Raw genomic sequence first — 17,624 nt, 5'->3', positions numbered from 1 at the left:
CTAGAACTCCAGGAATTACATCTTGAAGCTAGTCACGAATGGGCTTGTTCAATATTTTCATGTTCCATTTTAAATTAAAATTCAGAAACTTTTCCCCATCCCTAAACAATAAATTCCTTTACTTCCGGAGTGAATATTGACTTATAATAAAATGATTTTTGTTTCATGAAAATTAGGCTTATGATTGGTTCTTTTGTTTGCTTGTTTTTCTTTGCAAAGTATTCGGCAAGTGTAAAGTTTTTTTATAAAATTTAAATGCGAAATAAAATAGTAAATAAGGGACATGAATAAACGAAAAGTTATCTACAATTAATTGTGCTACCGTTTTGTTATAATAATAATTATCGTTATTCATTACATAAATACATATGTGCGTGTGTACAGACGTTATGTCAACACACACTAGAATGGTCCATCGTCTTCCCATGTTGACAACAAACGCTCTTCTAATACAGCATTCACCGTATATCGTCTGTATGAAGAAAAAGAAAGATTGTTAATTCAGCTATACTACTTACAAATGGGGAGAATCATCCAATCAAAGCAGTATTATTCTAAACAGCATTCGATCACGTAAGTCTTTAAAACATTGCTCACTTACGTTGGAACAACCAGGTGTGCTATGTTAAGTTCAGGCGTACGGTGCTAGCTAAACATGTTGAGTCTTCATAGACTAAGATGACTGAAACAAGTATTGTGTATGTCCAGTCACTACCTATTTCGATGCTCAGTGTTTATGAGTGTAGGAATAGGCTGAAAGAATCATGTGTGCAGCTCAAACAAGATATGGGATCAGTCTTTACAATCATTGAATGTTAACTTTACCTTGATAGATGAGTACAAAAATATCATCAGCTCAGCACTGGAACATCATATCAATGCTGATCACGCGGGCAAACATAAATATTTTTTAAGACTAGCTACACACTAGGACAATCAACCTTAAAGGGAGCACAAATCAAAAACTTATGTACTGGAGAAGGTTTATCAGTTTCACAGATCATAGCTGAGGTCTTTACAAAAGCAGCACGTTCAATTTTTCACCCTACCTAATACCCAGAATTTTTCATCTTTATTAATTGGTTGTTCATATCTTGTCTCTATTTTTCAATTTTTGTCATTACCACCATCATGTTTTCCATTTCTTCTTCATCTACTTTATACTAGCCAAGTGGAGGATCATAGCTTCATTTACTGTTCTCATCTTTTTCCATTTGTTGTTAACCTTAAGTTCGTTACACAAGCCTACATTGACCCCCGAAATTTCCAATGTTTTAATAAACTCTTACTATAGATGTGGTTATAGAAATACAAACCTTTTCCAGCACTAACAATCATCGCGCATCGAAGTAGACTCGAAAAAACTACGGATGGTTAAGCCATGACGTAACATCAGTTCACGTAGTTATTGACCGTCGAACTCATCCGTGTAAGTAAATGTAGACTGCCTCCTGCTTGAGGTTCACTTGATTATCTTAACCAACGGTTGAATATGTTGGATGACCTGGCTGAAAATCGATCACAGTAACGTAGATTCATTCATTCTTTGTCTTAAAATGTTTATTTTACTCTGTAAATTAATTTTCCTATCTCTAATCATATTCTCTGTCTAACCTTCCCTACTACTATGACTACATTTGATTCCTTTTATACTACTTTGGTATTCATCTTACGGAACTAAAACTTGGAGAACTACCACAACCATCATCAAAGCACTATAAACATTTCTAAACAATTGTCTACACAAGATACTCATTGTCCGTCGACCGGATACCATCAGCAACAACCTACTGTGGGAGGGAACAGACCGACTTCCATCTGAAGAGAGAACTATGGAAAGAAAGTGGATTGGACATAAACTAAGGAAATTATCAGACTGCATCACGAACCATCCACTAACTTGTAATCCTGAAGAGAAAAGGACAAGAGGAAAACCAAAGAACACATGACGTCGGAAATTGGAAGCAGACACGAAAAGGATGAGTAGCAACTGGAAGGGATTGCTCAGGATAGAGCTGAATTGAAAATGTTAGTAGGTGGCCTATGCTCCTCATCGAAGAGTACAAAGTATAAGTAAGTAAGGTATCTATCTTAACATTAATATCTCACTGCGTTGACATGATATATCAACTTATCTCAATACTCATTTATCCAAGACCTTACGTTGAATATATAATTAACGATTATCACATTAATGAGGATCCGTAATGCTAAATATTATTTATCGGTACTCTTATATAAATCATTCTTTTTCTAGTTTAGGAGGAAATATTTGTTCAGTTTACCGAATTTTGAAATCACTATCAGGTATTTGTGCGTGTTTATGTAATCAACAAATTACTACACTTGTTCATATATCATTTGAACTCGAATAGTATTTTAATTTCCATGTTAATAGTAAAAATACTTTAGTATTTCTAATACTTTTCTTCTTCTTTTTTTCACTTATTTTATTACCATGGTAAATTCCTAAATTGTCTAACACGTACTAATTGGAATTTGAATCCAATTTAATCAAAATATCTACTCTCATTATTACAGCTGATTTATTCAGTAAAACTGGAATTAAAATCCACGTTATTATTATGTTCTGTAGTATTTCTTGTAACTTACATCTTTATGTAACTGTAGTAAACTTTTATGAAATCTTATTACGCTGAATAGATTGTTTTCTAAATCATTATGTGATGTGGGTTACTTATATCTACACAAGTAGTATATAACGGTGGTCAGGCATAGAATGTATTTCAGTAGAAGGTCGATGAGGAAAGAACGGGAACGGAACGCAATTGGTATGAAAACGCATGAATAATGAAATATGAGACAATGGATTGATGTTTGCAACAGGAACAGTCAAGTTTGATATGATGGATTGATATTTTGCAAATTAACGATTTACTATATGGTTCTCAGATTTTATTGAGATGCTCTGTAATTTCGTGTCATTGACGTTTGGCTGTCACCACTCGTGTTCTTGTTCACTGCAATTAGATCATACATTGTGACTTATTTTAAACTTGGTACTTTTTAAGTAAAGTTAGAATTTAATTACAATATGTCCATGATGTTGTGAAGGAGAAAGATATAAGCACTCATCCTATACTATACCAGGCGAATAGTTTAATTCGAGAGTTTTGATTGTTTTGTTGGACGATATTCTGAAGGTTAAATTTCGAGTTTCGATGAAAACCAATAATAATCAAGCTAAAAATCTCGATAATAATTGGATATGTTTGTGAAGTGATTTTTCAGTTCGAAGATAAGCTTCATCCCACACATTTCAGCTGGATAAACATTAAGGTAAATATCACTGATGTCATTGGGCGTGCTACCAAAGTCGTCCCAGCAACTTTCACATATTACCTTATCAGTCAATCCTGGGTCTGGTTGAAAAAAGCGGAGAAGTCAGTTCACGATCCTGTAGTATGGAAGCTGTACAGGACTGGCATTTGTCGGTCTGTTGTGAATCCTTGGTTAAAGTCCGAGAGACACTGCAACTCACTTGTTTAAAACGTTATCAAACATGAATCAAAATAGAAACCAGTTGCGATCGTACTGTAATATTCTTCGTTGAAGAAGTCTCGGAATATCCCTTATCAAAGGTTTTAGAGGGCCAGAAAACGTTTTATCAAATCAGGATTTAATAAAAGCTTTGCAGAATCACTTTCCATGGTTTTGCTTGAATATGTGCCTATACTGCTACCATATTAAGTATGATTCTGGAAATTTCCAAAAACCCATGGTCATGTGTAACTCCATAAATACGCTCTTTTTTTCTGTACATAGACTAACCTTGGAGTAAAGCTTCCACTCGCAATTCACCCCTTTTCTGCAATGTTTTTATGGTGCTATGTGGTCTGTTTGATTGGTATATAAACCCCGTATGTTTGTAATAAATGATTCACATTTCAAAGGCTGAGATTTGTGTTCTGGACTTAACTGGATGGGCTAGGCAGTAAGCAGGACCAGTAGGAACTCTAGACTGCTCGCACGGGTTTTGTGCGTCGTTGGTCCGATCGTTAATTCACTGCTCTCTAATTGACGGTGTCATTACGTTATACATTAACAGGGCACGCAAGTTATGACACTTCCACTCCTTCCTCTATCTCTTCACAGTTTTATTTCCTTATTTGTATGGAGTATATCTATTTTAGTGAGCAGTTGTACAAGTATTTGTGTACTAAATAGAAAAGCTATCCAGTTCTATCTGGTTCTTTAATGACTCACTAATGGAAGTTCGTGATATTTTCTTGTTTTCGTACAATTTTTTACTTGCATTCAAACCACATTTATATCATGGACTTAATGGTTTTTCTCGAGTTGCCTTCATTAATAATTACTGTATTTACCGTTTCGGGTCGAAAGGAAATTCCTTTTCTGGTTTTTGGTTTTCCAAAGTTTTCATTAGCTTTGTCAACGTTTTCTCAGATGTGTTCTTGGAAATTATTTCCACATAATCCATGAACATTGAGTGAAGCTCTGAAGGCATGTTTTCAACGGAATACTGTCTCTGGAGAAGATTCCTTTCCAATTCTCAGATATTCATTTTTAAAGTATCAATTTGATTCGACGCATGTCTTTCAAGTGTTTTTGCATTAGGATAGATTCTGTTATGACGCAAAGACTTCCAATATATTTTAGGATATCTATTATATTGTATACAATTTATAGCAAATCCTAAGGTCGTTTTCGCTTCTGTGAGACGTGCATTAAACTTCAGGAATTCATTGAGTGCCTTAAATGCAACAGGGTCCGCACACGATTTTAGAATATTAAAGATTCCCATTGTGAAAATTAGAACAACACATGTAAGTGAACAATTGTTTTCAATTAGATCGCCATCAGGCTTTACTCTAATATACATGAATATTTATACGAAAATGTTAAACCAATCAAGGTACTTTAAAAATGAATATCTGAGAATTGGAAAGGAATCTTCTCCAGAGACAGTATTCCGTTGAAAACATGCCTTCAGAGCTTCACTCAATGTTCATGGATTATGTGGAAATAATTTCCAAGAACACATCTGAGAGAACGTTTACAAAACTAATGAAAATTACTGTATTGTACAAACAGTTTAAACGAAGTTTTCTTGATGTTACAGTATTGTTAATCCCAAGGTTTAAGTAAACTTGACAGTTTCATTATATTCCTAACATTATTAAGTAAGTTTATTTGTCACATATATTATATTCTAATATGAACTTACGCTGTTGCTTCAATCACATTATGCAAGATATATGCTGTTGGCTGATGAAGTGAATTGATATCAATACTTTCTTCACGAAAAGATTTCAGTATATCCAATGTTTGTGGTAAGTTGAACATATCACAACGAACACCTGTGTAACCAGTCCTACAACTTTAAACAAACCAAAAACAAACGTACGTATCTATTAATTTGACAAAAATCATGATAATAAAATCTTATTGCCAAAAGAAAGTGACATAGTGAACTGGGAAAAACAAGCTATCTGATATAATACTAAAAAGTATGAGTACTTAAACACAGCTTCGAATGTTATCTGACAAGCTTATCAGATATTCAATTGAGTCTATGAACCGATCAATGTTAGACTATCATTGAAAACCTGGGAGCACTGGACAGGCGTTTCGTTTTAGTGTGGAACTCTTCCGCAGTGTGAATCCACGTTTCCGCACGCGAGACTTGAACCCAAGACCTTCAGTCTCGCGCAAAGGCTTAACCTCCAGACCACTAAGTCGTCCAGTGCTTCCAGGTTTTCAATGGTGATCTAACATTGATCGGTTCATGAACTCAATTGAAACCCAATAATTTCCGCAACCCTATACTGATATTTATCATATATGTTAGAACGAGTCACCAATATTAATGATAACATTGCAAACCTGATCAGCGCCCCCAAATGCCCTGGTACGGTCGAGAGTGGGGAGAGTCAGCTCTCCCACTCGAAGTGCTCTCACATGGTCACGCGTATATAGCCTCTGTCAGGAAAGTCCCACTTATTGCCTTCTCGTGGCGGGGGTGTTGTTCACAAAATTGAGAGGACGAAAAGAGGATGTCCGGCGCTTTAACCGGGTTGGTGAACATGGAGAGTCCACCTAGGGGAATTGGAAAACCCTGATCCCAAACCAATGGTGCACATGGGCTCCAGTATCCTGAAGGAACAAATGGCGCATGAACCAACCGTTGGTCACCGGCTACCATGGGACTGCATCTCCTGACGTTGCTCCACTGCCTTGTGAATCAGACCTTCAAGTCGAAGGATCCGGGTGTGGCCTCCTAAGAAAACCACCTACTTCAGTTTGGGCACCTGGGCAGTACCACAGCCCTCACACATATCGAATGGGATTTGTGTGGCGCACATATATTTGGTGCCTCCTTGTACCAATATCTATGTGTTAAAATAAATATAATAATAATAAACCTGATCAGCAGAGTTCAGTCAGCGCTAAAATCAAGATAAGTATGACATTGGCCACTAGTGAGTCCGTTATTAATCAACTGTAAAATTCTCAGTCCTACAGGAGTTCACTCACGGTATTAACACTGATATTTGGACACAAACAGTTAGAAGAGATGCCTTTATTAGAATCAGATCCATAATCCTCATTTTAAAAATGAGAGAAATACTTTAGTGACGAGAATTGTCTTTTCATTGATATCACTATAAGAAGTTGTGCAACGGTTTGCATATTAATATAAAATAGTTATCCGGTAAAATAATGATTTACTCGTTATTATTGCATGTTCTTAATGTGTGGTATTCATAGAGTACAATTAATAATAGCGGATGTTCGTAAATGTTGCACCTTCAAAAAGAATAAATGCTAAAATCGTATCGGGGTTCGTATGATAGTGTCATTATTGTGGAAGCAGTATTGTATTGTCTAGTCCAATAACTGATCAATTCGCTCTATACCTGTAGGACCGATGACGTAATCTACCTATAAACTACACCCGAAAAATCAACCCCAATTAAACCCTTGAGCTACTTCCAAAAGTTAACAAGCAGATATCATTTCTATTGTGTCTCAGTTCCTTTGTTTCTAAGGAAATAAGGAAAAGCATAGGATAATAAAGTCAAACATTCGACTACATATTAAAACATGACGAAACTTTTTCCCTGAGTAGATAAACGAATGCCATTATAAATGAGAATAAGAACTGATTAAGAATGATGATAATAATAATGTAATAACGTGAATGAAATTAGTAATATTTTATGGAAGATGTTCAATGAATCGAATTCAACACAACCTTGTAAATGTCCAGTTTTCGTTAGTTTAAAATAATCCCTCAACTGATAACAATTTACGGAATGTTTAGTTTGTAGATAATTCGAAAACTAACTAGAGTTCATGGTACTACGGTTCACTTAAGTTGGCTTTTTGGATGAAACCAGTGTAAACTACCTAACTATCGGAGACAAATGTTTTTTTTCTTCATAGCTCACAAACTATTTGCTTATTCTCAATGTATTAAAATGTCAAACCATCTATTAGATCAGTTTAATTCAAATGAAGTGACTTATTAATAATGTTTATACCTACAACTATTCAACCAATCAATTAACAATTCAGATTTTCATCACCTTGACCTTTCCTGATTTTAATTTGTCGTCTACCTTTGGTTTATATTGTTAAATAGCCGTCATTGAATTACTATAACGTATTTACATTTGAACTTTTTACATAGTTCGAAAGAGCAGTTTTATAGTAAAAATGTTGAGTACTGGTGTTAATTTTAATCAAATTCATTTATTTAACATTGTATATTTTAATTCTTATAATTCAGAATTATTAAATTAAAGCAAATCATTTTAAGATGATGGATAAGAGTAGCAACTCAGGTAAATAACTTTAATGGAGTTACACTCTCTGAGCCGGATATTTTTAATTATGAAGTTTGCATTGTTCTTCTAAACAACATTATCAGCACAAACTTCATGTAAGATTAAGGTATTCAAAAGTCTCCATATATGACTAACAGCTTAATTGGTTGTTGCTAACCTTTAGCTTGTCGTTGTATATATATATTTTAATTGTCGCTCCCTTTTAACTTGATTCTTGATCCTACATTTGTCCATTATTTTTATAATTGGTTGATAAATTGGGCCGATTTCGATATGTTTATTGATTGCTCATTGACCATCGAGCTCAGAGAACGAAACTCCACGAAAATGACACAAAAACGATGTGATGAAATCGTACCATTAAGGAATATCATGAATTCAAATGATCTGTCACTCAATATTCAACACCAACGTTTAGACAGTTCTGTGTTAGGGAGGTGAAACCTGAAGTTCTACCACATCCATCATTGAGAGTGGACAGGTATTGATAAGTACTTTTTTAATCATGATACTCCAGACCCACTGGCCAGATACCACCAAAAATAGAACAAAACAACTGCTAGTTGAGGAGGAAATGTAGGAAAGGTACCGGGATGGACAGAATGCACCTTGTAGGCACCACAAAACTGAACTACGAGACAAAGTCAAACTCTGAATCCTCAAGGCAAAAGGGAAGGTGACAGACCAACGAACTCATAACCATGGAATGTCAAGGCAAACATTAAGACCATGGATCGTGCTTGGTGTTAACTGGAAAAGAGGGCCCAGAATAAAGTTGGCTGGGGATCCTTGATTGACAGCCTATGTCCCACATGGGGAACCAAGCTAAATGAAGGATAGTAATGAAATGAAATATGAATTTCTATCTAAATCTACAAATTATGTAGTAATTGATCCGGCGCAAATTAAAAATCCACATCCTTTAAATGAGAAAAATCTCTCGTCTTGATTCACACATCTCCAATTACATGTAAGTACATATATATAAAGAAACTGTAAGGTAAAGAATTCATTTATATATATATATATATATATATATATATATATATAAATGAATTCTTTACCTTACAGTTTCTTTATTAAGTTCAACCATCCAACGAAAATATTAATAATAAGCCGAAAATAAACCACATGAATTCCTGACGAACATTCTTTTATGATTAAAAATGCTTCTAATTAAAATCATGTTGTTTTGGCTAGATAAATCAGGATATATATATAGCATTTTTAATATATATTCAACCCACACCAAAGTCAGAATTTTCAATACAAATGTCAAGACAGTTATACTGTATGGAGCGGAAACTTGGAGAACTACGGAAGCAATTACCCAGAAGATAAAAGTGTTTATTAACAGTTGTCTACGCAAAATACGTCGAATCCATTGGTCAGACACTATCATTAACAACCTACTATGAGAGAGAACAAACCAGATCGCAGCGGAGGAAGAAACCAGGAAGAAGCGCTGGAAGTGGATAGGACACACGTTGATAAAAGCATCCAACTGCGTCGCAAGGCAAGCCCTCACATGGAATCCTCAAGGCCAAAGGAGGAGAGGAAAACCAAAGAACAAATTACGCCAGAAAATGGAAACAGACATGAAAAGAATGAACGAAAATTGGATAGAACTAGAAAGGAAGGCTCGGGACATAATGGGTTGGAGAATACTGGTCAGCGGCCTATGCTCCATCAAGGGTCACAGACGTATATATATATATATATATATATATATATATATATATATATATATATATATACATCCTGATTTATCTAGCCAAAACAACATGATTTTAATTACTAGACTGCAGATGCGAATTGAGCTTTCCCCACTCAACTAATTCTCTTTAGGCAGCCTGGTGACATTCTTAGTTATCAGATACAGAAATTCCCATTCATAGCCAAATATAGAAACTAGCATTCGATGGAGGAGTTGCGTCATCATTTTGTTATATTAGCATTGTGGTAGGTATACACTTGAAAAAATCGTTTCATGGCAACTTCTATAGCTTGCACACAATCAATGTCTTTACAAATAAGGTTGGATTACGTAACCAATTTTTAAAAGAAAAGTATTGTTTCATTTAGTAGAATTTTATAATTTTACAGTCGTATTTTTTTAGTTTGAAAGGCCTGTGAAGCCTAATTTGCATTTAACATTATTTCGTTGCAGATTAGTGTCAACCGAAGAAGTAATGTAAACTAAGAAGCATTGATGATATCGGTTTACTTCATGGACGACCTCTGGTGACTATTGAAATGATGATAAAATAAAACTAAGTTGCAGACAATCGGAATAAAGGTGATATAAACGAATAGCTTATTACATGAAATCCTCAATTAAGATCAAGATTACGGTTTAAGATAAGGGGTATTGGCAAAATAGTAGGGGTGAAGTTTTGTAGTGATATGGATGAATACTTATCTAGTTAGTTCTTTGATTTCAAATATCAATAAACTTGAAGTTACCTTTAAAAAATTATAAATTATAGCTCCTATATTTTAGCCTTCCTATGTTATTAACTTTAAACGTCTTGACAATTAATAATATACAAACTATCTGTCACCGACTTGTAAATTATGCACAAAAATCTATCAGACACTACCTTAAATCTGATTGGTTCATCAACAAAGCATACTTTTGCTGTATTGAACAGCTGTTTGATACTAGTATGATGTTCCACAGAAGTACGTATCCATGACCCTTCCAAGGATCGAACCCCGTACATTCAGGTATTTTAGTGAGAATGATATCAGTAAGCTGAAATCCAAAGTTTCACATTACCATCATTAGCCCATTTCATTATATGTTGCGGCTATCGTTCAATAGCATTCGTAGGTAACTGTTTTACTTTCAACGTAGCCGAATACCATCAGTTGTGAATTCTCACTAGCTTCCGAAACTAGTGAAACCATTATCATTAATAAGATAAAGAGTTTGTGAATACTGTTCGGATTAGTTTTCACCACTAATTGACATCATATGTACGAACAGTTTATGAGACTCTAAGACAGTTATTGGATGATCGAAATTCATCGAAGTAAATAGGAAATATAAGGGAGTTTGGGGATACTATGGTCTTTTCATAGTTTAGATCAAAAAGTGAGCTTCTCCCGTCCGCCATCGGAAACCAAGAAGCATTGAGCAGCTGTTTCTTCCTAGTATTACATTCCTCATGGATGCGCACTGCTGAGGAGCATCATATTAGGGAGAAGCAGCTGTTCAGTGATTCTTATTTTCCGATGGCGGTCTATGGGAATACAGAATAATTACCACTGAACTGATACATCGAATTTTGTTAATAAATAGCTATCCAAGAATTCTTCTATGACATTCTATGTGGCACTGCACATCTATATGTTTTTAAATCATTTTTTTCGCAGGTCATGAACATATCCCTAATGATTCACCAAAAGGAATATTTATTTTACATAAGTTACCAAACTTTGTAAATATACTACTTCATAAGATGCAAACATCAACCTCACTCTAATAAAATACCAATTTTCATAGATTACCACGCATGCACACATACACAAGCATGCTTTCCTACATGACAGATAGCAAATGTCAAGTCGGTCACTTGACAATATCAACTTTTCAAGGTCATATCATCGGAATCATATGAATTTCTACTGCTTATAAACATAGTCGAGAAAACATTTCACACAAATTAACAAAAACTTAGAACATACTAGAAAACTATAAGGGTCATACATCAAATTTTTGTAATTAATTCTCGTGCGATGTTTATCAAATACGTTTATGTGATGAGTTAATAAAGAACATGTATCCTAAGTTACGAGCAAAAACATACATTTTCACCAGTAATAAAACTCGTCACCATCTATATGGAAATCAATTTGTTGAGATAACCAAGATAGCAGAAAGGGGTTGATAAACTGAAAAACAGATTACTCATATTAGTCAGTCAGATATATATGAAATGTAGTACTTGGCATATATATGCATCGGTTCAAGCTAACACACTATGTCAGTACAGTGAGATATGTGGTAATAAAAAGTATCAGACATAAACAATATGAATCAAGAAAGAAATAAGAACACAACGAGTAGAAAGGTGTAGCTAATTTTGGAACTCATGATTTAAAGGAAGACAAAGAGTGAGTACATCTATGCGACTGTGTCACATCACTAAGTATTGGTTATGGTAACCCCCCAAACTTTAACCAAGTAGTCTACACCTACCAACATGAATGAGTCAAACTGTCGGTGGTTTCATAGAGAGACGCCATGTCTTGATTCGCCCACTCCTAGCTTTCTTCTAACTTACTCCTACATCAGCCGATATTATGTGTCGCATAATCTAACTTAAATATTGTGATATTCAGTCCAAATCGTTAGATTTATTACTATGAAGATGGAACCAACTAAGGTCACTGCTTGGAATGACAAAATCATCACTGTTCTTATTAAAGTCCATCATCCTTGAGAGGTTAACAAAGTCACTCATCAGTTGTATGCTTGATAATTAAAAAGACTTCCAAACTTGACATGATTATAAATATTGCCAGTGTAAGTTCTACTGTACTCCATGAGTCAAGATTATCAGTTTGTCAGCATTAAGCATACTAGTAATTTTATTGATTAACACAGCTGTCATAACACTAATTAGTGTTTATTTTACAGTTTAGAATTATTCAACCATTCATATCAAAACAGACGCTTTAGCGGTGGGGTTTCCCATTGTACATTAACATAGAACCTTGTATACCGTACTGACGAGCGCTGATATTGACGAAATCAGTAGATGCGATTTGCAGAACAAAATTCATCATTATCAAAGATTGACCCTTTTCATGGAAAATGTTGCTGCCAACAGTAAAGGCGTTTAAAAACTACAGGAAACCGTGACCGTTATTTCAGTAAATTGAAGGAATAAATTGATTGTTCAGTTCACTTTTAATACTACAGAACTTCTACACATGCTTCGAACGTCAGCAGTGGCAATTTAGAAATAGGTGTCCTAGTCGTATATATAAACAACATTCAAAATTATTAAGTAATCTGGCAAACGTGTACGGAAGTAGACGACGATCATTCCCTATTCAAACTGATACTGGTGTTCAAGGATGCTAGTCAATTTTTAGTTCGCATGACGAGTTGACGTTAACTAGATGATAATCGGGAGATATTAAACATTGAGCACGAGATTTGTCCCAAATCGAAACTTCTTAACAATGTACATCCACTATCCTATCAGTAGTCAAACCCAAGACCCTCATGACTCAGTGAAAGTATTAAACTAAGTGTAATGACTTATTGTCCGATTTTTGCTTACATTTCTAATTTCAGTCAATTCGAGATGGTTCATCATCATCATTTGGTGACATCACTGATATACATCACACTTCGATAGTGGTTGAAATTTTGCCTGTTGTTACTTATTATTATTATTATTATTATCCACAAGCGTTCAATAACAACAGCAAGTACGTTGGCTAAATTAACAGATCTAGAATTTAAATACCAACTCCAAATGGTTTAATTTTATAATACTTGTTGATATTCTGATTGAAATTCGATTAGTTTTAGTTAGGATATGGGTATCCAGTTCGAACTGCTTTATAATAGCCATTAAAATGCAAGTGCATATATTACAGGCACATCCAGCTTATGAGTTTTAATTAAGACGAAACGTGCGTCTTGGATTCCACTGCTAGCTTCTATCTATCTATTCTATACAAACTTTAAATGATAAAATTTAATATAAATTTATACATCCTGTATGTTATAGACCTTAAGAATAATTTCTTATGAATAAACTATTATTGAACTTACTAACAAGCAGCTGTTTCCAATACACTAATATAAACACACTTTATTGCATTATAACAATAATTTTCATATTGTCCAGTACAGTTCTCATATGGTCGTCCATCGAATTTATTCAAACCAAATGGTATAGCCAGTGTTTCTTCAACAGTTAATGAAATAGCTCTAATATTTAATGATGGTTTGATTGAATGTTGATATATTTCGGAATGATCGTTATCGGTTTTTGTTGTTGTTGTTGTTATTGTCGATGTGGTTAATGGTGATAATGATGATGTTGTATTCATCTGGTCTAATAATTCGTCAGTTGTAAAATCTATTGAATTCGGTGTAGATAATAGATTATCCAATGAAATAGGCGAATTAGTCGTGAATGCAATTGTCTCAGTTGGTGATGATGATATTGTTGTTGGCTGCTCAGTGTAAGATGTAGAAAAGGATGATGCACCAATATTATTTTCATCTTCTATGAATATTGTACTATTGACTACATCTTCTACTTGTTTTCTCTCTTTCTCATTATCATTCAAAGTATTTTTCTGATCATTTAATTCATCTACCAAAAGATTTGAAACTTGTTCAGTCATACTTATAGGTGATTCTTCATCATGACTTTTGTGATTAACTTCAATAACATTATTATCTTTATTATCCACTGAATTATCTGAATATAGATTTGGTTCACTGTCTATTAACAAATTTGATTGTTTATCTATTGATACATGTAACTGTTGAATAGGTATAAACGATGTTGTCACACTACTACTGACGTTATTATTATTATTACTATTACCATTATTATTATCAGTATCATCATTATTATTATCATTATCATTACCATTAACATTTGTAGCAATATTCATTGAATTGCCTTCTGTGATGTCAGTGAAAATAGATGCTGTTACTGTTTGACTTTTTATATGCTTAGATAAAACATCTCCAGTCAATTCTTGACTAAATCTAGCCACATCAATTTTATCAGGATTATCAAATTTTATTGATTTATGTTTACTATCATTATTATTTGTCCAATTTGTCATAGAATCATCATTTTCACGATGTCTTATCAAATTTAATTTATTCGCTTCATCCGGTAATCGTAAAGCATCATCCTCTGTAATATCATCATGTAAAAATAATAAATCTTGTATTTCTGAACCATCATTTAAAATTTCAATAGTTGAATCATTAATACCAAATGATGTTGAAAATACTGATGATTCTGGTATTGTTCTTTTCATTCGTTTCATATGTAAATCCATATTTCTATGATCTTTATGTTGTATTGGTTCTAAATGAACTGTATTTCTAAGAAGATGAGCTTTAAGTTGTGTTGTAAATAATTGAATTTTATAAATGCATGCATCTGTAAAACAATTATATCTTGAACGTATATCTCGTTCTTCTTTAACTAATTGTAATAATCTTTTTAACCAATCAGATCTTGTACGTATTACATTCATATATTTATTCACTGTACGTTGTACAATCATTTCAATAAATGTAAACGTTGTACTTTGTTCATTTGATTTATCATTGTAATTGGATAAAGATTTCAATAGATCCAATTCATCATGATTATTGACTTTATTATTATTATTATTATTATTATTATCATCATGATCATTATAATTTGCTTTGTTTAAACGATTAAAATGACTTTTTACAGTTTCAATATTATGTTGTTTAATCTGTTCAATGTTAACATGATTATCATTGGAATTTTCTATTCCTTTTTTCATTCGAATTAATTGAAGATTTTCTGATGCGGTTTCTGTTAAATCATTATCAGATTCATTATGTTTTAATTCAGTAGTATTTTCACATTGACTATAAAATAATAAATAAATAAAAATAAAATATTTTAAATTTATTGTTTGTATAAAACATTGAATATATATCATGGTGTTTATTATTTAAGTATGATGTAATGGTAATAGTAATAGTAATAATAATAATAATAATACGTAACAGTATTTATTTAATGGAGATGACATTTTATTCAAATTAATTATTATTTTTTGTTTCTAAGTGTTTTCATTTATAGAAATAATTCAATAGTTAAATCCGTTTTGTTTGTTCAATCTTTGTTTTTTTAAAAAAATATTTTTCACAACATATATATACAAGTGAAAGTTTGGATCTTTGTTGAACTCTATATGAAACTAGTTTTAACTGATTTTATGAATGGCATAGATTTTATCTTCGAATAGCTTGCCTTAAACATACGCATCTATATATATATATATATATATATATATATATATATATATATATATTCGGGATTTTGTTGACTGTTTGTCAGGGATATTTACATGAATATGTGAATATTAAATAAAAATAGACCCTATTTTTATGTGCCCACGTGTGTTAGCTGGTATATGTCTACATAGATTAACCCCAAAATAATTTATAAATGGTCAATACTCTTCAACATATTATCTAATGTAAGTATGTGTATGTGTATATGTGTGAAATATGTATGCACAATTACGCTTCAACGATCATCTTTATATACGTATCATAAAATCTTTTTGAATGTGTGAAACCGACCATGTAGGTTTTTGAACTATAAATACACGTAGCATTTGTATGTCTACGTAAAACATGGTATCCGAAATGGGTTCATATATATATATGCATATTGGAAAATGACATTCATACCAAATAATGTGTCTGTTTATTGATAATCATCGGAGTTTGTTTATAATTTGTGTTAAACTAACGAAGTCATCTATCTAAATAGATTGGGCAAAAAGAAGTGTATTTGTGTGATTGAAACCGGCCATCTTGTTTGATGACCTTGAAACAGGATTTTTATTTGATTGCACACCAAAGTAAATATTAACTAGAATGTGGAAATTTCAACTTTTCTATTTTGCTGGTATATTCTACACGTTTGACAACTATTTCATTGATATTCAAAATGATAAATCTTGCGGATTGAACGCTATATTCGTCCCCGAAGCTATTCTGTAACCCTCAAGCTAGAACTATACAGCAACCTGAACACGGGAGAGAAGACTCAAAGTATGCGAGAAGTAGTTTACTCCACGGTTCATTTTAATACAGAAAATACAGGGTTTTTATAATATTTTAAATGTCCTTGGGTTGCTAGAAGATTCTGGAATGCCACTAAACATAGTAGCAGTGTAGCAGCCAGCTAATCAGAGCCTCCGCATGTGACGTTTCGCTTCCTTGATATTTTTGGCTAAGACTTCAAGTGAACGCTGATTGGATGAAACGCATCTTAGTGATTCCTGATGCTTGCTTATCTTTTGCAAGCAATTTTCTTAATCACCCCAACACAAAAATTAAATTTTATTGTGTTAGATGATTCAGAGACATTATACGCCAAGTACATCTCTAATAATACTTGGTGTCAGTTATCGAACCTATTTTAGTAATAAAAGTAGATAGCATCTGTCATGAATGAATATAAATAATGAACAGTATCATATAAGTTTCCCGTGAATTGGTTAGTTTTTACACACAATACATGTAAAATGTTATTATGGAAGTTTATAGAGATATTCTCTTATTTTCATAGATAAAAATCATGTGGTTAAGCAATCACTGAAAACCACCAAGCATTATGTTATGTCCCTAGCTATACGATTATCATGAAATATGATTGCCAATTCAAATACACTGACTTATACGACCAACAAATGACGTATATATCAGTCTAGAGTCCCAACTGGTCCTTTTTCCGCTTAGCCCTCTCTGTTTAGTCCAGAACGCCAATCACAGTCTCCGCGATACAAATCATATATTTCAAACATACTTGGTTTATATACTAGCAAAATCAGACCACATCACACCATAAAATAAGAAATTACATTTGTACAAGATCAAGCCAACAGTGAGTGTGATTATGAGAGGCTGACCAACGGATTGATAATAAATCATATAACAATAACCAATAGATAAATAAAAGCTTATAATAAGAGGAATATAAATATATACAGTTTAGTTTCTTAACAGTTATACAA

At 33.2% G+C, this 17,624-nt stretch overlaps 1 protein-coding gene across 1 annotated transcript; it reads right to left on the bottom strand.

Moving 5' to 3' along the window:
• Nucleotides 1–15,837, bottom strand: MS3_00006152 (uncharacterized protein). The gene is made up of 3 exons (XM_051214265.1): nt 13,636–15,837; nt 5,210–5,362; nt 1–472 (listed from the first exon to the last, which is right to left on the bottom strand). The coding sequence occupies exons 1-3, from the start codon at nt 15,531–15,533 to the stop codon at nt 403–405; spliced, it is 2,121 nt and encodes a 706-aa protein (XP_051067416.1). The 5' UTR covers nt 15,534–15,837; the 3' UTR covers nt 1–402.
• Between the last annotated feature and the right edge of the window lie 1,787 nt (nt 15,838–17,624).

The sequence above is a fragment of the Schistosoma haematobium genome, chromosome 2, assembly GCF_000699445.3.
Source record: "Schistosoma haematobium chromosome 2, whole genome shotgun sequence".
Lineage (NCBI taxonomy): Eukaryota > Metazoa > Platyhelminthes > Trematoda > Strigeidida > Schistosomatidae > Schistosoma > Schistosoma haematobium.
Note: the sequence above shows the minus strand (reverse complement) of the source record. Positions and strands in the feature narration are given on the sequence as shown.